The following is a 24,287-nucleotide window of genomic DNA, read 5'->3' as shown; positions in this document are numbered from 1 at the left end:
GAAGATGTTTCCTACATTTTGTTATATGAGATAATATCAGTCAGTTAACATGACCTTTATAAACTATGAAGCCTTTATGTGCTTACATACATTTCTCAGAATTCACAAAAAGTGACAAGCTGACGAAGATAATCGCCTAAACCACACCTTATTTTCGACATTTATCCACCCCCCTTGCAAAAACGGAATACATTTCCCGATAAGCTTTGTACAACGATCCATGGTGGAGTTAGTGCCTACAAAAAGACGCCATTATTACTTTTGCTCTCTTTTGAAAACAGCGCAGTCGTGCGTCGCGTTTGCCGCTCGGCGTCCATGATATGTGACGCTTCTGCAGAGGATTCCGGAGCTCGGAGCGGCAGCGGGAGAGAAGTAAATGCTCCCCCTTCTACACTTCAAGTAACGGCAGGTAAATAAAACAATATTTTGCAGTGTACTTTAATAATACTGTTTACCAAAAAAAAGAAAGGTGAAAAAAGCGTAATTGCGTCGGTTTTTCAACTTGCATTCCTGTTAGTGAGAATTCGTGGCGCATGTTTTTATTTTTGATTCGAAACGTCTCCGCTCCCGGTTGAGGGCAGCCTCTTTCTCTATCGTTTCACAACAACTTTTTGTCGGAATGTTATTGTACTTTGAGATGATTTGATGGGACTTCTCCAGTTTCATTTGTTTCCCGAAATGGTATGGATTACCAATGTTTCGTTTTAACTTTTATAGGGAAAAGACGGCGATTTATCGGGAAAACCGGGTTTTGTAATTCCACCGTATTAGTAGCAGTCAGTCGACGGTCACCTGCCCACACGTCTACTGCTAACGGTACAACTGCGTCAGGCTGATACTAACAATGTCATTCAATAATGTTTCCTATTATAGTTATCCCCATGTGTATATATCCTAGGCAGCAGATCAATCATTTTATATATATATATGTGTTTTATTACCGGATGTGGACGACTAAGCTAATAGTAGTTATCTTCCTAGCTAACGTTAGCTTCTGTTAGCTTTCGCTATCCCACTGAAAGGTCGGCACTTGCTGTTAAACAGGCTATGATTACATTTGCTCGTTCATTTCATTTAGTAAGCTAATAACTTACAAACGCAACGTTAACCAAACACTAGTTGACTGTTTGCCATAACCCTGGCTAGTCGAGTGCTTGTGTGTGATACTGCTAGCTAGGGTTAGCTATCTAACGTTAGCTAGTGTCGAGTATGAAATGGTTAGCTCGCAAAGAGAAGTCATGCACCGCTAGTTGTTCTTATTGACTATCTCACATTGGTGAACGCTGGTTAGTTAGTTAGTTAACGTTATCGATCAAGCAGAAAAATCAATGACTACCGTAGGTTGGCTAGCATGCCGGGCAGCTGCCAGTGTCAAGGAAGTCTGCTCAAGCCGTCTCCTGACATTTTAGTTAGCTAACTAGCTAGATTGTAATCTACAGGGATGTATATTATAGGATGCAAACTCGATGTTCGACCACATTTCATTTGATCAGGTGTTGGCCATAGCAATATGTTGCTAAAGTTAGCGTGATATTTTTTTGTACTGAGTTTACCAATTGTGTTGCTGTATGAAATAATTGCATGGGAATGCCTACTATGGCCACCTACTGAAAAGCTCCATCTCTTGCCCTTTTGATGCCTATAACGGGTAACCCATAACATGCCGCCGTTATTGAGTGACAAGAAGGCCAACCTATCATATCGGTTCAGCTTCCATTTGCTCTTCGTCATTCCCCGGGTTAATCCACTATCAGGCCACAAAAACGAGTGGTGAGTGCCGGTTTGTATCCTGCCATATGAAACAGATGCATTTGGCAGCGGCTGGGCTTCCTCTTTTGAGCGCCTGACTACATAACATGGCTACTGAAATGTTTAGATCTTAATTTATTTTTTTATTAAACCGTTTACTTAACTAGGCAAGTAAGTTAAGAACAAATTATTATTTACAGGCCTAGCGAAAGGCCTCCTGCAGGGACGAGGGCAAGGATTAAAAACACAAATAAATTAAATAAGAATTTAGGACAAAAGACAACACTACATAAAGAGAAACCTAATACAACATAGCATAATTTGATATTGATTAATATGCTTGACTAGTTTGCTTTCCTGCTATACAAATTAAATGTTTTCCTGGTATACTGTTGGTATACCAGGAAAGGGCGTTAGGTCATTCTTTATAACTTGGTGATTTTGTGGCCTTTACATGCTTAACAGTTGTGGAGGTGATCACTGTCATGTGAGAGACTGTCTATGGGCCAGAACTCTGGCTGATGTTGAATACAGATGAATTGCCTTGATCATAGGGCTAGTCAGCCTGACCTGAGTCACTCCACAGTGGGACCTGTTCCACAACATCGCACCTTAACCACCCTGTTTGACATCAATGTTCCTAGCAGACGCCCTTACATAGGATGACTCGCATAGCGTGCATGTTTTGTATATTACTCACGACACAAATCTTGGAATTTGCTTACACATTGACTAGCCTAAAATCAAGATTCATTAGAACTTTTGACCCTTGGGTCAGGGGTATAGCCTAGGTGTAAATTCCTTGCTTTAAGTTTACTCAGCAGATTATTCAGTAGACCTGACTGCCCTTAAGTGTGATGGTAGGAGGCCATACGGGAGCTTAAAAAGTGTACACCCATTACAGGATCTCATAATGTAACTCATTTAGGTTCTTGTCATTCCCTGCGTTGCTGTCTGCATGGGTTAAGAGTGCAGGCTCTCTTAGGAGCCTATTAACAAGCTGGTGTCTGAGACCAGGACTATAAACAGCCATTAAAAACCATCCGTGGGGACAGACAGGCTGTAGATCTACTGGTGTGGGTTGAGGCAACCCGTAGTAACCAAGAAATAATTTGCTTTGGTTCATTACAAGGTGTTCAGTTGAGCACACCCTCATGTCGATTTACAATCCTCATTATTCCTATACGTTTCCACATCGAGCTAATCGATTCCGTTACATTTGAAATATGAATAATATTTTCTGTTTGGCTTAATATTCTTTTAAATTAATGGGGTCTCAAAGCAACTGAAGTCACCTGGGTCAGATCCTTGAAAAATCGGATTGAACCAGGTCAACAAAATTAGCATAAATGGCTTATCAGCTGTGTTGCAAGGAATTGCTGTGTATTCTTTGTCATTCTTCTAAGCCTAGGGCTTAGAGTGTGCAAAAAATTAGGAACCTCTGCTCTTTCCATGACAGACTGACCAGGTGAAAACTGTTATCCCCTTATTGATGTCACTTGTTAAATCCACTTCAATCAGTGTAGATGAAGAGGAGTAGACTGGTTTAAAGCCTTGACACAATTGAGACATTTATTGTGCATATGTGCCATTCAGAGGGTAACTGGGCAAGACAAAACATTTAGGTGGCTTTGAACAGGGTTCTTCACGCTCAACTGTTTCCCGTGTGTATCAAAAAATAGTCCACCACCCAAAGGACATCCAGCCAACTTGACACAACTGGGAAGCATGGGCCAGCATCCTTGTGGTACGCTTTTGACACCTCCGTCCATCCCTGACGATTTGAGGCTGTTCTGGGGGCAAAGGGGTTGCGACTCAATATGATGTTCCTAATGTTTTGTACACTCCGTATATTATGGTGTAAAAGAATAGACCTACCTTGTGTAACATTTAAATGCAACAGAGATGTGACGCAAGTCTTTTTTTCCTATCTTTCAGGTTGTGCCGGTGAAGTAAGCCGTAGCCCAGCATGAGCCCCTCTGACTGAGACGCAAGCACGTCTAGTGTTTTGCCGAACAGCTGATAGCTTTCGTCAGTTAAAGCCATGCCTGACGAGTGAAGTTACCTATTTGCCCACAGAAAAAAACAACAGCACCCAACATGTCTCTCCATGTAGCTTCCTCCCTGTGCATCCTGCTGGAGTAACCCCCCCCCCCTCCACTGTCCTGTCCCCTCTCCACACCACCGCCCCTCCATATCCGCCAGTCACAATGCCGCTCCACCTCAGAATGGCCAACACCTAAAGATTCCCATGCGTCCAGTGAGCGACGAGTCGGACGGTCCTGCTCCTCTTGAAAGCTTCTCGTGCCCCCTAACCCCAGTGGGCCCCCTGCCTGCCGCAGAGATGTCCCTGCTTCATTCGCTGGGCCCAGTGCAGAGCTGGCTGGGCCAGGAGCTGGAGAAGTGCGGGATCGATGCCATGATCTACACCCGCTACGTCCTCAGCCTGCTCCTGCACGATAATTACGACTACGACCTGCAGGATCAGGTAGGTGTCCAGCAGCGGCAACATCTTGTTACGAACATGATGGTATCTAGTAACCCCCACTTCGTTAAACATGCACCTAGTCAATGAGTATTGATTTGAGTCAGTTTGTTTTGTGGTTTTAAGCGAACCTAATGATTAAACCCACCCATTTTATTTCTTGTACTGTCAATATTTTAAAACGTGCATTTAACTTTCCTGTTTATACCAGCTGTCTGGTTAAATAACTGATGTGGATGTTGTGTGCAGGAGAACGACATCTTGTTGGGCTGGGAGAAGGGAACTGGGAAGAAATGGACCAAGTGTAAGAAGAAAGGAGGGACGGATCTGAGTCTGGAAGAGATAAAGAAACAAGCCGCCGTGCAATGCCTGCGTTCAGCATCTGATGAAGTAAGTGCCCGTTCCGCCCCGGTGTAGCAACAAATTGGTTCTCTTCACCCTGTGTTTTTTGTGCGCGCATGTGGTCTTCTCCCAGCATTGCTCATGCACTCTTTGAAGCTTGAGTGTTCGGGAGCAGAACATAGACTGATAGTTGGTACAGCAGTTGAGTGTTTCTTTTTAAATACAGCAGCCTGTAAGCTACAAAGCTGAACGTGTTGAATCAATGAAGAAAGCAGGAACCATCTATGTGTGTAAATTGTTTAATGATCCGTGTCTGTCAGGAATTTATTACTGTAATTCTGCGCCTTTGCCTGTTGAACTTCAGTCAGGCATATATTAATTGCATAAATCATGGTGAACCGTCATTGCATGAAGCAAATTCCCTGTGAGGGATACACCATTAAATAACTGCCACTATCATCATGTGATATGTGGCATTGGCCAGGCTCATTTTGTGATCACTCTCGGATTTTTCACAGTCCGTCGTGTGATATAATGAGAGTTTACTGGCAAAAGGTTCAATTGATTTCAGTAGAGGAAAGAATTGTGACACAGTGAAAGACTCCATTTGCTCTCACACTTTTAAAACACATTATTGAGATTATATTATGGGTGACCTTGCAGCGGTGTCATTACGTCTACGTTCACAGTTTAATACGCCTGCATTATATTCTTTCTGTGTTGTTATATCACTTTTACTTTTTTAAAGCAAAATCTGAATGCATTTGCTGCAGCTTTTCTTTACTGGTCGGTTGGTTTGGCAGTAGTATAGTACCAGAGGTAGCCAGTAGTGGTGAGGGATCGTGACAGCCTGGGGTAGAGCTGGAGGTTGTGTTGGGGGAAGGGTCTGCAAGGCTGAGTGAGCTGCTCTCTAGGTACTGGACTCTGCAGTCCATTTTTTTTTTTTTATATATTTTTTTTTAACCAGCGCACACTGCACGGGATTGCAGCATAGAAAGCAGAGTGCGTTGCCTGTCAGCTGACCAGCGTTAGCACAATGATACAAGAAGATACACACGGCCAGGGTAGGAACTTGGGCCGGCATGGTAAGGAATGTTACCTTATGTTAGAGAGTGTGAGTGAAAAAGATTTGAACTAGTTCCACCCTGTTTATTGTAGTGGCTATTTCTGTCCTCACTAAATGCTGTTGCTTTTCTGTCGGTGCCTATTGCCTACTGGTCTGTCGACATGGCTGTCTGTTTAAATAGACCGGCTCGTTGCAGGCCTTGTTTACAGAAACCGGATTACTTCATCTTTGTTGACAGAGTAGGATATCAGTGGGTATAAGGAAGAAGTGGGCGACTGAGAGATCTTATGTTGGCTGATGCCTGATGTTTTGTAAGTGTTTTGATTGAAAGACAGGAGGTGGTTGTTTTTGGCTATGCTTAGTCATTTCTCCCTCATAGCTAAATTGAACAGTCATGGTACAGGAGGTCTGGCCTCCGACAGTCAGCTGGTTTGTCTTTTGTCTGGCTCATGTTAATACCCTCTAGTCAGTGTTTATAAAGTTGCCTTCAAAAAAATAGTTCCAATCCTCAAGTGTTATTTCGGCAATAAGGCACAATTTAACATGATCAATGTACCAGGTTAAGGGCTATTATCTGCAACACAGAGTGCCTGGACTCATCCCTTAGCCGTGGTATATTGGCCATATACCACAAACCCCAGAGGTGCCTTATTGCTATTATAAACTGGCTACCAACGTAATTAAAGCAGTAAAAATACATGTTTTGTCATACCTGTGGTATACCATGGCTGTCAGCCAATCAGCATTCACGGCTCAACTATCCGTTTTTATAACGTTGGATACATCCAATCACTTCATGACTGGTCTGAGGGAAGCATTTTTTTTTATTGGGGCTCATTTGATTATTCTGTTTAGGTTCTCTTCAGTGGATTCTTTGCTAGATTAATTCTTAGATGTGACCGTTCTCCTTTCTTTTACCCCCATAGAACTCTGGAATTGAGAGCCTGGTTGAGGAGCTTTGCTCCAAACTCAAGGACATCCAGAACAAACAGAAAGGTTTGCATCTTGGGTTTATACATTCTCTGCCATTTTTATAACAAACTAGTAAATATGACACACCTTATCATATTATCTCTTCACAGAAGATAAAGAGCTCAAGAAATCTGATGGGTCTCAGTCTCCTGAAGGAGTTGAGTCCCCTTCCTCAAAGGACCAGGTTGAAATGTAAGTTTTACCCAAAACCGCAATAATAAATGTATTCATAATAATGTCCTGACCAGCCAGCACAACTATTCATATTTGATTTTGTTGTATGCCCATTAAAATATGTGGTAATTAATTGTATTTGCTTAGTTGTATTTTATGTATTGAACTTAATTGACAGCGTTTTCTCTCGTTGCAGGTATTATGAAGCCTTTCCTCCTTTGTCAGAGAAATCTGTTTGTCTCCAAGAGATCATGACGGTGTGGAACAAGGCTAGAGCCATTGCTTACTCCGGTTCCTCGTCTTCCGCGGCCCCGCAGACCAGCACCGACACCTCCTCCCCGAAAGATTGCAACAGTGACGGTGAAGCTGCTAAGGGGAGAACCCCTGAGGCATGCAGCACTAACCCAACCAGCCAGAGAACCCAGCAGAGACGCAGCAAGAAGGAGAAAGAGAAACGATTCCATGGGGGTGCAACAGCAGAGGACCGAGCCACCGTCCATGGCAAGAAGCAGGTGAGGCACAGGTCAGAGGGCAAGTATCGCCCTCGTTCCTGGTCCTCTGGTTCTAGTGAGGCTGGCTCGAGCTCCAGCGGGAACCAGGGCGACTCCAAGACTTCCAGCAGCAAGGCGGGCAGGATCAGGCACAGGTCCAAGGAGGTGTTCAGCAGGAGTAAGAGGGGGTGCCACAGTGGACAAGTGAAGCTGGCTCTGAAGGCCGTCGACAAAGAGGAGCGGCGGAATGCTGGAGGCAGCAGCAGCAGCACCACTGGAGGCCCTGTGAGGCAAACGCAGCTCTACAAAAAGGGGAGAAGACAGCTGAAGGAACTTGGAAAAGATCCAGGCTGGTGGGAAGAAAAGGAGTCTGGAGCTGAGGCCAGCAACAAAAAGGAGTACATGGAGGAGCCCCTGTGGTACACGGAGCCCATCACGGAGTATTTAGTACCTTTCAGTAGCAGAAGGAGCAAACTGGAAACAAAGTACCGGAGCAAGGTGGACTCTCCAGACGACTCGACTACGTCCACCGACTTCAGAAGGCTGTCTGAGAGAATGCAAGGCATCTGCGTTGCCAACACAAGCTTCCAGAGGGCGTATCTGTCAGCGGGCACCTTTGTCGACGGGCACTTTGTTGAGGTGCCGGGTGACGCAGATGAGGATGCTACCGAACTCAACGGGACCTCAAGCTGCCCTCCGCCTGAGGATAGTAGAGGGTTAGATGATGAGTATCTGTCCGATTTCACCCACTTCTATGAAGTCGATATTTATCAATCCATATTGGATCCTAGTGCCTCAGACTTGGTACAAGAGAGTCGAATCTTGAACATGATTCGACAGAAGAGTGAAGAGCAAAGAGACTTTGAGGCAGAATGTTGTTTAGTGTTAGATGGCCTTGAGCTGCAAGGGGAAAGTGCAATAAGGATGGGCTGTCTGGATGCTTTGGGAGATGATGGGTTCTTCATGCAGGATTTGGAAAACATGGCTCGGTTCTGGGCATGTTATTCATCCTCTAGCTCTGAAGATATAGATGGAGAAAGCTTTGCAGGGGACTCTCCCGTTCAGCTCTCCCCCGCTTTGGACGGCGTTCCATTCGCCATCGGCGCGCTACCTGGAAACCTGGAGGAACCTCATCTCCCAGAAACCACCAGTGAAGCTCCTGGTCTGAACTCCTCCTGTTTGTCTCTTTTTGAGTTGCAGTACGATAGCCCAACTCTTCCCTTTCTCACCGTTGGTCACGAAAACAACACAGATTCAAGTAGCTGTCGAGATCCACATTGTAACAAGCAGTCTCGTTTGTTAATATGGACCAAAAATAGTGCCTTTGATGAAACTGAACACTGTTCGAACCTTTCAACGCGAACCTGCAGTCCGTGGTCTCATTCGGAAGAGATGCGTTCAGACAATGAGCACATAAACGTTCAAACAGAGGAGTCCGCTCTAATTGGCAATGAAGAGATTAATTGTATAATCCCTCCCATCTCTGGTACATACCTAGAGGAAGAAATCCTGGACTTTTTACAAGAGAACAATGGTCACCAGTGCGAGGAAGCCAATGTAGGCCCTGTGTCCAATCCGACCATTGCAAAGAAATCTAAATTGGAGTCCATTTGTGGAATTGCGTTAGAACGGGACGAGAGCAAGCAGTACGACGCTGGCATGTTTTCAGATGACTCCAACCAACCGAGTGACAACCACGGCTCAGGGATAATAAAGGACATTTGGACGGCTGTCGGAGATGGGGATCTCCTTTCACTAGGAGAAGAGAATCCAGGCGAGAGCTTGTTTTCCCAGGAGTCGAGCAGCTACCGCTGCGGCTGTCTGGACTTGCAGACAAAGGAAGATGATCCCGTCCAAGGGCCTCCGAAGAAGGCAGTGCAGCGCTCCGAGTACCACCTGTGGGAAGAAGGCAAGAACGAAGAGCAGGCCCTCCTGGATAAAAAACGGCTCTCGAAGATGAATGCTTCAGGGGATTACACGACGCCGTCCAATCCATGGGACGTGAACCCCGAGAAGGACAACACGTCGTTCATCCTGGGAGGAGTGTATGGAGAGCTGAAGATGTTCAGCAGTGACCAGGACTGGGCCGTGGTGCCACCAGGCGACGCGAAAGGCAGCCTTCTACAGTGTGCCACTGCTGCTGCCTCGTCCTCTGGCTCAGACGTGGTAACCATTGCTGGTACAGACCGTGTGTTCATGAACACAGGCAGCTGCTTTGCCTCCAGCCACAAGCCCCTCTGGAGGCCCCTGGTCTCCTTCGGGCAGAGTGACCAGGCTACTAAAGGAGGTGAGGATGGATCGAATAAGGGATTTTCTTTTATCTTCCATGAAGATTTACTCGGATCCTGTGCAGGCTTCCGTGGTGAGGAGCCGGGGATCGACTACCCGTTTGCGTCCTTTGATCTGAACAGTCCGTTCTCTCAAGTCCTCCAGGTCGAGTGCTCCTTTAATCCTGAGGACATGGCTTCGTTCAGCCCGGGGTTCAAGCCCAAATCTATATTGTGCTCGGACTTGGAGAATGAAGCTTTCCACCCACGGCTATACGGCATCAACCGGACCACCCAGTACAGGGCCATCCGCATCTCCCCCAGGACTCACTTCCGACCAATATCAGCCTCGGAGCTGTCGCCCGGCGGAGGGAGTGAGTCGGAGGTTGAGTCCGAGAAAGAAGAGACGAGTGTTCCCGTCTTGGCCCCTCCGGATGTCTCCGACGACCCTCAGGCCGACCTCAAACCACTTGAGGAGGATGCAGAAAACGAGGGCCCGTGCTACGGGAAGTCAGAACTGCAATCTGGGAAATTCCTGCCCAGATTGAAGAAGTCGGGCATGGAGAAGAGTGCCCAGACCTCACTGGATTCTCAGGAGGGCTCTAGCACCCTCCTGCCAATCGCTGAGCAGGAGACTTGCTTGGACTGCGAAACAGCGAGCGGACAGATGGATGTCCCAGTCGACAAGATTCAGGAGGAAGAATCTTGCAGAGAAAAGGAAGCCTGTAAATGTGCTGCAGCTGGTCAGAGTCCCACATATGGGAAAACCTATGACTTCGTTGAAGATTTGCATGAGGTAAGAATCTTATAGGAATGTCGAGCTGTGTTTGATCAGAAGGTACTCTACATTTTGACTATGAAACAGTTCTCTCCATTAGACTAATACATTTCTTTTTCTTCTTTTTTATAGTTCCCTCTATTAAATATTAGTGGACAGGGACTAACTGGCGTCCAGCAAGATGAGTGCTGGTGGCAGAACACAATCTGTTCCCCACTTTTCCCTGGACCTCATTGTACAGGTAAGATCAAAGTTATATTAAATCTTTGGCCTACGGCTAAAATTACTTCTGAGGTATTGGTTTAATATACGGCTGGAAACTTTTTGTTTGTTTGATCGTCCCTGACAAACAGATGGGTGTTGAATTGGTCATATATTGTTTATATACAACCTAGGCTACTTTTGTTTTAAACTGAATTGCAAATATTTAATCGTCTTAGTCACAACTCTACAGCATTCAGTCAGCATAGTCATTCCAATAAGTGTCAGCTGTTCAAATTGCTTTAGAACAGGGTGCCCCTCTGGTGCAAGTAAAAGATGATGCCCCAGTGCTACACAACTGAATCAAACCAACTCATTGAGATTTGTATATTTGATTCGGCTGTGTTGTGTTAGGGCAAAAACCAGAAGGTTCACCCAGGGGGCCCCAGGACCGAGGTAGGATAACAATGCTTTAGAATAAATACTAACACCATTGGGGGTGGGGGGTGGGGCTGTGTCTCTCTCCCTCTCATACATACTCTGACCCAGCCTGTGGGGGTATTCCCTTTCCTTTCGAAAATGCTGGTCTGTATACTGCCCTACGTGCCAGTGACACGATCTTGAAACGGGTTCCAGTTAACACACATTTCATCAAATGCAAACGGTTTCAGTTTTGTTTTGAACTCAGGATAAATGAACACATGCCCTGTTTACCAACTCATGTTTCTCAGCCACTGTCTTTATTCTCGCAGGGAGCAGCAACATCTGAGCAGTCCAGCTCTGTGGCGAGGAAGCCCATCGTCAGGAAGATTTGGCCTCTTCTCCTTTGACTGCACCTCTACTTGCAAAGATATAGGGAGGGGGGCTCGCGACTTAGAAACAATAGGCTTCCGGACAGAGGAACCCCTCTACATCCCACCCTTAACCCTGCTGATTTTAATTTTTACTAGAGTCTTGTGTAATCATCAACAACAACAACAACAAAAAAGGTCGCAAGTAGGAAACACTCGAATATGTTCTACATGTCTTCATGTGATGCCATATCTGAAGACGTATGCATTTTAGATTTGGGTTTTAGTTGATTCTTCCAGACACAATTCCGTCTTAATTAGAGTCAGTGAGATATTAGGGACAGTCTTGTTTTTTCCCTCCATTGGTTTTCCCCAATACTTTTTTTTAATTTTATTTTTTTTAGCTTTTGACCTAGGATACTGGTAGTTATGGTTGAGCATGTTCCTGTCCTAATAGTCTCACTCCTTATTTACTAGTGTAACTGCTGCAGTTTCCTTCATCTGACTGGGATGCCTCTCTTCATAACGTATGAAAGCACTGCGTTTGTCTCTTGTTTCTCTTCATCCCTTTTTTGATTTGAGTTGCGTGTGTGTGTTTGCCTTTTCTGACTGAAGGAAAGAATGTGTGCATCTTACCTCTCAAATCTGTATCAAAGACACCCCCCCCCCCCCACACACACACACACACACACACAGAAGTGTGCAAAGTTGCTCTAAATGAGTATGATTTTGGGTGATTGTCTGATTTTCAGAACCTTAGTAGTAGACACAGTAGAAATGGTTTGTAAGGTAAAAAAAAAAGTAAAATTGACCCCCCCCCCCCCCCCCAAAAAAAAAAATATATGTTAAAAGTACAAAACTGCTGTTCAATGCAAAAAGCAAAAAAAAAAAAAAAAAAACGATTCAGCTCAATTTGGGGTGTAATGGCCCTTTACAAAAATATTTAATTGCAGCCATTTCTACAGAGGCACCGATTTGCAACAATTGAAAGTTTTTTTTTTTTTGTGAACTCCATAGTCCAAACAATTGGCGCTATGAATATGTTGACAGTTCTGTAGCAGTTTCGATATTGTGGCTGTGTAATGTAGATCCTGTAGTTTGTTTGTCGTTGCAGAGTGGAGAAATCGGTGGATCTTTTGGAGAAAATAATTGTGATTTGATGGTCCTTGCTTTGACTTGGTTTTCATATTTAAAGAAGAGTTAAGTTTTTAAGAACTTTTAACTAGTAAGTTAACTGGCCTGTAATAACAATGGGAATAAATAGTAATTTGATTTAAATCTTATCAGATTGAGTCTATTACAGATAATAGTGTCAGTGTGTTCATCCTATTGTAAGGTCTACAGTAGAAGCAGGATTTTAAAGGCAATGTATTTCTATCCAGACACTACTTAACTTAAAAGAGCGTAATATTAAACATTCAATGAAAAGGTGATCAACCCAAAATAACAATTCAATGCATAAACTAAGTTTAATCAGAGGCCCGACGACGTTTGAGTGATTGTTTCTGTCGCCTGTGCATTGACTATTAAATCCTGAGTTAACGCGCACCTTTTAGACGAAATGCATTTTGTTTTCCATGTGCGTTGTTTATCTTTATCACTGCAGTGGTTTATTTCTGGTTTTTGGTTCCTTCCACTTAAAAATATTTTGTTTTCGTCCTCAGAAAACCGAGGAATTGAAGCACAGTTACCATCCCTCCATGTTCTCTTGTGACGCATCTGTTATGCAGTCCAAAATATGTCCGCCAACAATGTGTGCACACTGGTTCTAATGCACTGTCACAGGGCACAGGCTCTCCATTGTGAGCACAGTCATTGATCCTAAGTTTCTATTTTATTGTTATTATTCATCGACCCCCTTAATGGACAGCCGTATCTTGAGTTGGTTTGGAAAATGGCAAAGTCGATAACAATCCCTTTCAATATGCCAGGGCCTCAGTCTGCCCCATAATTGTGGTGTTTTGTTCTTCACTTGTGTTAAACCGATTGAAACTTGAATGAAAGACTGCTCTGAAAAATGGCAAGCTACTTTCAATTGTAATTTATTTAGACAGTTGTCAGTCACTCAGGAATACGTAAATACTAAATGTTTTTGTCAAAGGAGGTGGAAAACACTTAATTCTGTGGCAGTGCATCAGTACATTCATTCAAGCATTAATTTATTACTGAAACTTTATTTGAGGAAAAAATAAACAGGCTTTTATTAATCCCAAGCTTCCTACAGTTAATTGTACAGCACCATAGTTTTAGAGCTAAGCCCGACCGAGCCGTTTTGAGATTGCCTAAGCAATGTGATGGGGACCTTTCATGGTCCTCGGTCATATGCAATCTTGGCGCATGCAAACTTTTAAACATTCAAGTGTACGTGGAGGAAAGTCACTCCGTTTTATTTTGCATGACTTATTTTTCAGTACAGGAGAGCTGAGACAAAGATTGAACTGTTATGGAGTGTCTTTACAAATAAGAGCAGCATGTCAACACCACACTCCGTCGAAGTTAAATTAAACCGGTTTTGTATATGACAATAAGTACAGGCCAGGATAAAGCAGTGACTTATTTTTTATTTTATTTTTACTTTGTGTGTAGATGTGTGCGAGACCGAGTCACAGCACCTACATGGGAGTTTGAAGGAAATGCATTCATTTGTTTTTCTGTTTATATATTGAGGGGAAGTTTTGAGAATGCATCGAGAGCGAACATGCATTTTGAAACTACATTGACGAAGTTTAACATTGAGTTTTGCTTGGTCTGAAGGACATAGCATATCCGCCACTGAGAACCAGAGTTTTCCTAGTCTCTTCATTCCTACTAGATGACACCCTCCCATCCCTTTGTCCCTCATCCTCAACTCCCATCTGTCTCAAGTGGTTGTATTGTTCTAATTTCATGTACACCCTGAGTAAATTATTTTGTTTCATTGTGGAGTTTCTTAACATCTAATAAAGGAATAAACCAAATCACCCCAGGTTCTGTTCTGGTTTCTTATTTATGTATTTGCACCATGTTCACTGTGTCAGAGGGCTCTACCAGGAGTTCAGTGTTTTCAATGGGCATAATACTAAAGTAAGTTGTTGTGAATAACTATCTAGGCCATCAAACAACTCTGGACCTCAAAGCCAGTTCCCCTCTAATCAGAGACTGATTTAGACTGTGTGCAATTATCAGCTCGAGCAGAAAAAAGCAGTCTCTGTACCTCGTAGGGTAAGAGATGAGTAACCCTGTTCTAGGGGATTTGATATTGGTGTAAAGACAGACACTTTCTCAAGGAGGCAGTATTCTGCAGAAATTAAAGTCCTTCCTGGTTCCACATTTACAATAGAGGGCTGACGGATACAGTAGTCCCAAAGTTACAGCCTTGCAAATATATCCGGGAAAGGTAAAATGTATATGTTCTTGAATTTCTAAACTGAAGTAGATGCATGATTTGGTCATGAAGTGATGCTGACTCTTAAGTTCTGGATATTTGTAAAAGATTAAGCGAATGGAAAACCTATTATGGTATTTTCTATTACAGAATAGCAAACTGTAATCAAACAATACTCATGCAGAGACATCTTAACAAACCTGTTTCATTGTCACCTGGCTTCCTAGTTTAATTTAAACAAAGAATCATGCAATAAGGTTCCTCGGACTAGGCTACTTTGAAACTCTTGTTTCATGGATCGATGGGGATTTTGGATGGAGACGATTATTTACGCCTTGACGACTGACAGGTGAATCCATCGATGCTGTAGTCTTTCTTGGCTCGATTACATTGCACTCTAGTCGGTAAGTTTATTTTAAAATGGCGGCTGAAGCTCCAAGACAGGTATGTTATTACAAAGACTGGATAAACTTGCCTAGTGTATTTAATTTTTTACTTATACAAATTGTGTAGTTCTTTAGTGCTCTGTTACAATTGAGCAAAACTATCCAAACTGTTCCATTTTGCTTGAATATAGGAAAAGGGAAGCATATAAAACCGACGTATCAAAGACACTTTGGCAAGTGCGCTAGTGAGTCGTTAGCCAAGTTGACATTTGTGACACTTTTAAGCCACAAAAATGCCGCACTCGTACCGCTCGTATCTTGACCTGTTACTGTCGAATGAGATGTTTTGTGTGTGTGCCATTGAGTCCTCTAAAAGCGCACTTAACTGAGACCATTTCCTCTGTGAACGCCAAGCTACGCTGAGAGCGGAGGTGAGGGTGGGTTGCAGCAGCGCATCATCATCATGGACCACCCGAGGAGCCAACAGCAACCAGCCGCGTCGACAGCCCATCTGTAGCATCAACATGGCACATTCCACGGAGGGGACCAAAGACCGGAGAGGAAGCGAAAGTGGTACGTAGTCTGTTGTTGGCATTTTATTTCGGCTGGAAGTGGAGCTTGAGCAACAGGTGGCTGATGTAGCGGGTTATGCAAATGAGTAGTATATTTAATAAATAGGCATTATTATTGCCTATGACACACAATTGCTGAACTAGGCAATGACAGTGCAGTTGCAAATGATCTGAAATTCATAATGATTGCCACTCCTTGACACTCTAGCGATGCATGCATTCAAATGAATAAAATGTGTTTGGACCAGCCTAATTTTGCATAGCCTGCTGCCTACAGTCACTGTGTTACTGAACAAGATTGTCTAGTCTCTACTCATTACATCTCCATTGATAATGAGATGAAAGAACAATGCAATTTTGCACTAGGTGTGTTCAGGGTGTGTTGAGGATTCACACTTGTCAAAATGAACAGGCCTTGACTCATTCAGTTTCACTGAGATAGATTGTCACCTTCAGTGCAGTCACACTGTCAGTGTTGTGTGTACCAGAGAGCCCCTTTTTTCATGGGTATGTATTATAATTACAGTATTTTGTTCTCTAGTAGATTTGCATAATTTTGCATGGTGATGAGGAAGTGTAGCATCTAGCCTGTATTGTATTATCTAGCCTAGCATTTATCTCAAGCATTGTTATTTGTGTAGCCTGGTCATTGATAGTGTTCACATATATACCATTTAGCAGAAGCCTTTTGTATCTTAAGTGACTTAGTCATGCGTGCATCCATTTTACGTATGGGTGGTCCCGGGAATTGAACCCACTACCCTGGCATTACAAGTTCCATGCTCTACCAACTGAGCGACAAAGGTTTTTCCTATTCATAAGCATGCAATGTCAATGTCTTACTGTGAAGCTATAACCAACACAGGAAACACACTCGCACTACTTTCAGGAACTGTCGTAATCATTCACATGCAGGCCACCAGTAGTAGAAATGGCCAAAGACATCTTTTATTTTTTGTTACTTTTACCCCATTTTCTCCCCAATTTCGTGGTATCCAATTGGTAGTTACATTCTTGTCTCATTGCTGCAACTAACGTACGGACTCGGGAGAGGTGATGGTTGAGAGCCGTGCATCCTCCGAAACAACCCAAGCAAGCCGCACTGCTTCTTGACACAATGCCCACTTAACCTTGAAGCCAGCCGTACCAGTGTGTTGGAGGAAACTCCGTACACCTGACGACCATGTCAGCGTGCACTGCGCCCGGCCCGCCACAGGAGTTGCTAGTGTGCGATGTGACGATGATGTTCTGGCCCGGCCAAACCCTCCCCTAACCCGGACGCTGGGCCAATTGTGTGCCGCCCCATGGGTCTCTGTCGGCTGCGACAAAGCCTGGACTTGAACCAAGAATCTCTGGTGGCCCAGCCTTAGACCACTGCGCCACTCTGGAGGCCTCCTCAAACACATCTTTAAAAAAAACATATACAAATAATATTACCGTGATGAAATGACGAAGAAGTGCAATGTCATTTCAGTTTCTTACCAGAGAATAAGAATGATATGGTGTATTTTTCATACATATGAAAATGAATTGCCTCTCGTCCGCTCGGTGAACGTCCAGTGGCTAAACAAACCATTATCGTGATTAATGATGATCAATGTTGTCATGGCAAAGGGATGTTGATTTTATTTAAAAAATCTATATATATGTAAAAAAAAAAAATTCTCGTTCCGGTGGCTGAGAGGTTTAGATATAAAAAATAAGCACATGCTTCAGTAGCACAGCAACAACCTGTGTGTGTGACTCCCATGACAACCTCTTGATCAGGTTACAGCTGCATGGGGACTGTTACTGGGGCTTGAGGTGGGTTTAATCTGTGGGAAATCACTGTTAAATTGGGTTTTATACATTTACTGAACTAAAATAAACACATGCAATAATTTCTACGATTTTACAGAGTTATAGTTCATATAAGGAAATCAGTCAATTTAAATAATTTTATTATATCCTAATCTATGGATTTCACATGACTGGGAAAACAGATATGCATTTGTTGGTCACAAATACCTTGAGAAAAGTAGGGGAGTGGATCAGAAAACCAGTCAGTATCTGGTGTGACCACCATTTGCCTCAAGCAGTGCGACAGACCTCCTTCACATAGAGTTGATCAGGCTGTCGATTGTGGCCTGTCGAATGTTGTCCCACTCCTCTTCAACGGCTGTACGAAGTTACTGGATATTGGCGGGAACTGGAACATGCTGTCATGCACGCTGATTCAGAGCATCCCAAACATGAGTGACATGTCTGGTGAGTATGCAGGCCATGGAAGAACTGGGACAGTTTCAGCTTCCAGGAATTGTGTACAGATCATTGCGACAATTCTCTGGCACCAACCCTGGTGGACATTCCTGCAGTCAGCATGCCAATTTCATTCTCCCTCAACTTGAGACATCTGTGGCATTGTGTTGTGTGAGAGAACTGCAAATTTTAGAGTGTCTTTTTATTGTCCCCAGCACAAGGTGCACCTGTGTAATGATCATGCGGTTTAATCAGCTTCTTGATATTATACACTAGGTGTATAATCAGGTGGATGGATATTCTTGGCAAAGGAGAAATGCTCACGAACAGGGATGTAAAGACGTGTGTTCAAAATATGAGAGAAATAAGCTTTTTGTGCGTATGGAACATTTATGGGATCTTTTACTTCGGCTCATGATTCATGGGACCAACACTTTACATGTTGAATATTTTTTTTCCAGTATTCTCCCATATTTTTCCTCTTCTCTGGTAGCACTTGGTGACTATTGCTTTGTGCCAGGGGTAGTGTATCTATCTACACATGCTCTCTCCACACACACACACACACACAGCAGCATAGTATCTCTTCCAGTTCTGCCCAGAGACCTTGAGCTCTCCTATGAACTGAGGTATTATATCACAGACAGTTTCCATCAGGTCCGTCTCCAAGCAGCATGTGGTGCAGCCGGTCGGGACGCTCCACACACTGACTCGGCAGCACGGGAACGTTGCATGTCTCTGTCAAATCAAATCTTTTTTTTTTGTCACATGCGCTGAATACAACTGGTGTAGACCTTAGAGTGAAATGCTTACTTACATGCCCTTTCCAATGTAATTGTAGTTTGACTGACTGTGGTCAGTCAAAGGGTTTCTAGAAGTGTGTGTCAATACAAGCAAAGCACTGTCAGAACAAATTCAATCACTTTTTTGGGGCAAATGCAATTTTTGATTATTTCTAAGACTCCCATTAAATGTGATGACGCACTGGGTTTCTGACAGTCTCCCTCCCCAGGGGTCTTCATTTCACCCTTTTATTTCCCTCTCCTGGACCTCAACAGTAAGGTCCCTTAGACCCCTGACTCCCATATGGCCTTAGCCTAATTGCAGGGACCCAGGCAGGCACACGGTACAGGAGGCTCGTTCACATTTTAGGCTACGTTTGTGGATCCGGTTTCAGCCTGGTTACTGGCCGGATCCTCTCTCACCTCCCTGTGTGTTTCTGCTCCATTGTTCCTGTTATCTCATGTCCTGATGAGGTGGTGAGGAAGGAGGGGCATGGGAGGTGTCTTTCATGGGTAATAAACTGTTCTGGGTCAGTGATTGGTCTGTGGAGAACCTAATCCCTGTCTTAGACTTGAGCTTGACTTTTTAGCTCTACTGACCTGTCAAACCAAAGCTAGTTCCACTGCATTTTTTTTCATTGTTCCCTTCTAATCAGGGACTGATTTAGACCTGGGGCACCAGGTGTGTGCAATTAATTATCATGTAGAACAGAGAACCAGCATGCTCTGGTCTTCGTAGGGTAAGAGTTGACTATCCATGGCAAATGTTATTCGACAATGTTGTACTGAAAGAGAATATTAATGGTATTTTTGAAATGTAAAAATATTACAGGCCGTCAACTATCACTGTACCATATCACATAATATTATTATCACTACTAGTAGTGACTCTCGTCTATAATTCCTTGTTGGTTTCAGGTGCGGCTGGAGGTACCTTAATGGAGAACGGCACGGTCAGCTCCGACAACCATAACCACCACCATGAACACAGCAAGCCCCCACTCATCCAGCACTCCCTGCACTATGGCAACCCCCAGCAGGGATCCGATGAGCAGGACCTGGACCAACACAGCCTAGCCTCCCAGGACTCTGGCATCCCTACCCTGGAGATCAACCACCCCGAGCACATCCACTCCCAACCAGGAGACGGTGGCCTTACCCTGGGTTCCAACCACAACGACCAGGGCCCTGCTACCCTCTCTCTAGACCAGTCTGGAGACAGCGCTGGTCTCCGCAAGTCCTCCACCTTTCCCCGCAGTGGCTACGACTCGGTGCGCCTCTTCAGCCCCGCCCCAAGGTCCGGAGCTGGCGGCGTGGGAGTTGTCACCACGGGGATGGGCAGCATAGGAGGGGGAAACCTTAACCGCAGTGACGACATTTCGGTGTGCAGCGTGTCGAGCTTGAGCACGGAGCTCTCGGCCACACTGTCGGCGTCCAACGAGGACATCCCGGACTTCATGGTCACCTCCGACTCCAGCGCCATCGTCACCCTGGAGACGGACGAGGGCGACGCCGCCCAATTCTCTGACGTCACTCTGACGTCGTCGCCGGGCGGTGACATCGGAGGGGATCTGTGGAGCCCACGACAGAGACCGCTGGGGTCAGAGGAGGGCAGGCCCAAGAGACTGGGGCCACTGGCTAGCTTCTTCAACAGGTACGATGGAAGTTATCACTCTGTGTGATCTTTGACAGTCTGTTTAGGTCTGTGTCCATAACTCAATTTTAAGCTCAGGTCTCCCATTGACATAAGGCTTGATTTAGGAGAGATTTTAGTTGCAAGTGTACATAGGATTCAGGGCCCACTATACCACACTATACCACACTATACCACATGATGACAAAAGAAGACATTGCTCAAGATTACTGTGAAAAACTCACAAAACGTGTACACAGCTCTCCACACTCCGAGTCCAGTACAGTCAACTTGTCCTGTGTAAAGTGTATATGACATATGTCGCATTTGATGGTTGAATGCATTCAGGCTTGAAGCCTCCAATGTGAACTTAGCTGGTTCAGCTATACTATCAATAACGTATTCTCCCCGTACGCGCCGTGAAATTGTGCTTGACAGGTGATGCCATTTGGAGTCCATGGGGAACCTGTTTACCTACACCTAAACACACCCCTTAATTGTTCAGTCACGTTTAAAAAGAAAATATCGTAGCTAGGCACTCCAAGCATGGAAGCGAACACACACACACACACAATATCTACATAGTCCTCTGTTGATGTTTGAAGGACCTTTGGTGTATCTGTACAAACTGTTCACTGTACCAGGTGTGTTGGTAGGGTTCACTGTGATGAACCTTGTCACTATGGTTACCAGTAAACTACCTGTAAGTCGCTCTGGATAAGAGCTTCTGATAAAATGTTTATTGAAAGTTACCAAAATGTACATTTGACATTTTTACTCATTTAGCAGAAGACATCTAGTGGCTTTTTGGGGTACTTCAGATTATCACAGGTGTTCTAATTAACTCTGTTCCTCTGTGTGGCCATATCGCATGTCAAATTAATAAAACAAATCAAATACGATTAAAAATAAATAGAATGGCAAAGATGTAAAACATTATCCTAAATATAAACGTCAACATAGTGAATATCATTGGCGTTTCATGAGCGTTTCAGCATGAAATATCCTTTATACACTTAGTAAACACTTAGTAAAATATAATAAATCAATATGTCTTTGTCAATGTTTTGGGGTCAGACTGGTAGCAGCTGTGGAAAAAAAAGTCCATAGTTGGATGAGTTGCAGATGTAATTGAAAAATAATGGCATTGTTGATTAGATGCTTTCTTTCATTAATTTCATTATCTTTTTTCTTGAACCATATGTTCTATCTACTACAAACTCATGGACAATATGAACACAGATATAAAAAATGTTTATATAAGTTATTCCAAGTATATATTACCAAAGCTACTATGGATTGCCATAGATTGCTGAAGATTTTGGTAACTTTGGTAAATTACCGGTAGCTTTGCAAACCTACTTGTTACAGTGTGGGAATTTCTCTGAGAAATAAAATACGAATTTAGATTGTTTAATCTGATTAAACTACACAGGTCCCACATTTAGCTCCCTCCACTATACCCCAGTCCCCTCACTGCTTCCCCTCAGAGGGGAAAAGGTAGTTTTCTCTACTCACTCTCTCCCATTCATCACATCTCACACTTCATCCTGTGATTCTCTCAATAGGTGAGTGAGAGAGAGAGAAATTACACTATGGAAAAATAAGGAACAGCATGTCAGAAATCAGCTCAATGTAAAATGAAGAATCCATATAATTAACCGACTCTGGGTAAATTGGAGAACTCTAAACAAACAACAGAGTTATCTATCCAAAATGTAGATGTATGGATAAACCACTTCTCCAATCTTTTTGGCTCTATAACAAACAGCAAAAATATATACAGGGTCAAATACTAATCTTAGAATCAACTATTTAAAGACTACCAGAACTCACTGGATTCTCCAAATTGGGTCTGCATGCATAATTCTGCCCAAAAATATATCCTTCATGGAAAATGCCAAATCATGCATGCAGAACAGAATTAGGCTGACACCCGCTAATGATCAAAATCCAAAAAAGAGACTTTAAATTCTACCACCTAAAAGGAAGCGATTCCCAAACCTTCCATAAAGTCATCACCAACAGCAAGATAAACCTGGAGAAGAGCCCCCTAATCAAGCTGGTCCCAGGGCTCTGTTCACAAACAGACCCCACAGAGTCCCAGGACAGCAACACAATTAAACCCAACCAAATCATGAGAAAACAAAAAGATAATTACTTGACACATTGGAAAGAATCAACAAAAAAACAGAGCAAACAGAATGCTATTTGGCCCTAAACAGAGACTACACAGTGGCAGAATACCTGACCACTGTGACTGACTCAAAATTAAGGAAAGCTTTGACTATTTATTGAGAGAGGCAGACCTGGCTCTCGAAAAGACAGGCTGAACACACTGCCCCTAAAATGAGGTGGAAACTGAGCTGCATTTCTTAACCTCCTGGGAAATGTATGACCATATTAGAGACACATATTTCCCTCAGATTACACACAGACAACAAATCCAATTTTGTTTGAACTCGTATCTATTGGGTGAAATAAATAAATAAAAACAACAAATGATTAAAGAGCAGCAGTAAAATAACAGTTGCGAGGCTATATACAGGGGGTACCGGTACAGAGTCAATGTGGAGGCTATATACAGGGGGTACCAGTACAGAGTTAATGTGGAGGCTATATACAGGGGGTACCGGTACAGAGTTAATGTGGAGGCTATATACAGGGGGTACCGGTACAGAGTCAATGTGGAGGCTATATACAGGGGGTACCGGTACAGAGTCAATGTGGAGGCTATATACAGGGGGTACCAGTACAGAGTCAATGTGGAGGCTATATACAGTGGGTACCAGTACAGAGTCAATGTGGAGGCTATATACAGGGGGTACCGGTACAGAGTCAATGTGGAGACTATATACAGGGGGTACCGGTACAGAGTCAATGTGGAGGCTATATACAGGGGGTACCGGTACAGAGTCAATGTGGAGGCTATATACAGGGGGTACCGGTACAGAGTTAATGTGGAGGCTATATACAGGGGGTACCGGTACAGAGTTAATGTGGAGGCTATATACAGGGGGTACCGGTACAGAGTCAATGTGGAGGCTATATACAGGGGGTACCGGTACAGAGTCAATGTGGAGGCTATATATAGGGGTACCGGTACAGAGTCAATGTGGAGGCTATATACAGGGGGTACCGGTACAGAGTCAATGTGGAGGCTATATACAGGGGGTACCGGTACAGAGTTAATGTGGAGGCTATATACAGGGGGTACCGGTACAGAGTCAATGTGGAGACTATATACAGGGGGTACCGGTACAGAGTCAATGTGGAGGCTATATACAGGGGTACCGGTACAGAGTTAATGTGGAGGCTATATACAGGGGTACCGGTACAGAGTTAATGTGGAGGCTATATACAGGGGTACCGGTACAGAGTTAATGTGGAGGCTATATACAGGGGGTACCGGTACAGAGTTAATGTGGAGGCTATATACAGGGGGTACCGGTACAGAGTTAATGTGGAGGCTATATACAGGGGGTACCGGTACAGAGTCAATGTGGAGGCTATATACAGGGGGTAGTGGTACAGAGTCAATGTGGAGGCTATATACAGGGGGTACCGGTACAGAGTCAATGTGCGGGGACACCGGTTTGTCGAGGTAATATGTAGGTAGATTTAAAGTGCATAAGTGTAGATGTTAACGAGAGAGTAGCAGCAGTGTAAAGGAGGGCGGGAGAATGCAAGGAATCTGGGTTGCCATTTGAATAGCTGTTCAGGAGTCTTATAGCTAGAAGCTGTTAAGCCTTTTGGACCTAGACTATATTATTTTCCCTTTTTTTTCTTAAACTATTTGCACGTCATTACAACACTGTGTATATAGCCATAATTCCTTAAACGTTTGAGTAATTTTTATGATCTATTTCACTTCCTTTGGCAATGTAAACATATGTTTCCCCAGCCAATTGAGACACACACACACACAGCTGTATCCCAGCCTGTCCCATTGTCATCCATTCAGCAAATTTAAATGAGATCTCCCCATGTGCCAAC

At 43.8% G+C, this 24,287-nt stretch overlaps 2 protein-coding genes across 7 annotated transcripts in view; both read left to right on the top strand.

The window, feature by feature from the left end:
- Positions 1-241: 241 nt before the first annotated feature.
- LOC135516440 (uncharacterized protein KIAA0232-like) lies at positions 242-14,277 on the top strand. Of its 3 annotated transcripts, none has more exons than XM_064940763.1 (8): positions 242-409; positions 3,688-4,237; positions 4,484-4,624; positions 6,569-6,638; positions 6,725-6,806; positions 6,985-10,342; positions 10,457-10,565; positions 11,278-14,277. In XM_064940763.1, the coding sequence occupies exons 2-8, from the start codon at positions 4,001-4,003 to the stop codon at positions 11,292-11,294; spliced, it is 4,014 nt and encodes a 1,337-aa protein (XP_064796835.1). In that variant the 5' UTR covers positions 242-409; positions 3,688-4,000; the 3' UTR covers positions 11,295-14,277. The 3 variants fall into 3 exon arrangements, with proteins under 3 accessions (XP_064796835.1, XP_064796837.1, XP_064796836.1); XM_064940765.1 differs by lacking the exon at positions 242-409 and adding an exon at positions 572-681; XM_064940764.1 differs by lacking the exon at positions 242-409 and adding an exon at positions 711-816.
- A 370-nt stretch (positions 14,278-14,647) lies between these two features.
- Positions 14,648-24,287, top strand: part of tbc1d14 (TBC1 domain family, member 14) — a 58,112-nt gene continuing 48,472 nt past the window's right edge. For 2 of the 4 annotated variants that reach the window (XM_064940749.1, XM_064940746.1), the window contains exons 1-3: positions 14,648-15,124; positions 15,481-15,639; positions 19,577-20,312. In XM_064940749.1, the coding sequence (XP_064796821.1) occupies positions 15,591-15,639; positions 19,577-20,312 (785 nt within the window). In that variant the 5' untranslated portion in view covers positions 14,648-15,124; positions 15,481-15,590. The other 2 variants (XM_064940748.1, XM_064940747.1) reach the window with 2 other exon arrangements.

This window comes from Oncorhynchus masou, chromosome 27 (genome assembly GCF_036934945.1).
Source record: "Oncorhynchus masou masou isolate Uvic2021 chromosome 27, UVic_Omas_1.1, whole genome shotgun sequence".
NCBI lineage: Eukaryota > Metazoa > Chordata > Actinopteri > Salmoniformes > Salmonidae > Oncorhynchus > Oncorhynchus masou.
This window is presented reverse-complemented; position numbering and strand designations above follow the sequence as displayed.

Bases quoted from the DNA above. Each gene is read 5' to 3' on its own strand.
- LOC135516440 (XM_064940763.1), top strand. From the start codon at position 4,001: ATGCGTCCAGTGAGCGACGAGTCGGACGGTCCTGCTCCTCTTGAAAGC. The intron at 4,625-6,568 runs GTAAGTGCCCGT...TTACCCCCATAG, and splicing joins TGCGTTCAGCATCTGATGAA to AACTCTGGAATTGAGAGCCT. The intron at 6,807-6,984 runs GTAAGTTTTACC...CTCTCGTTGCAG, and splicing joins TCAAAGGACCAGGTTGAAAT to GTATTATGAAGCCTTTCCTC.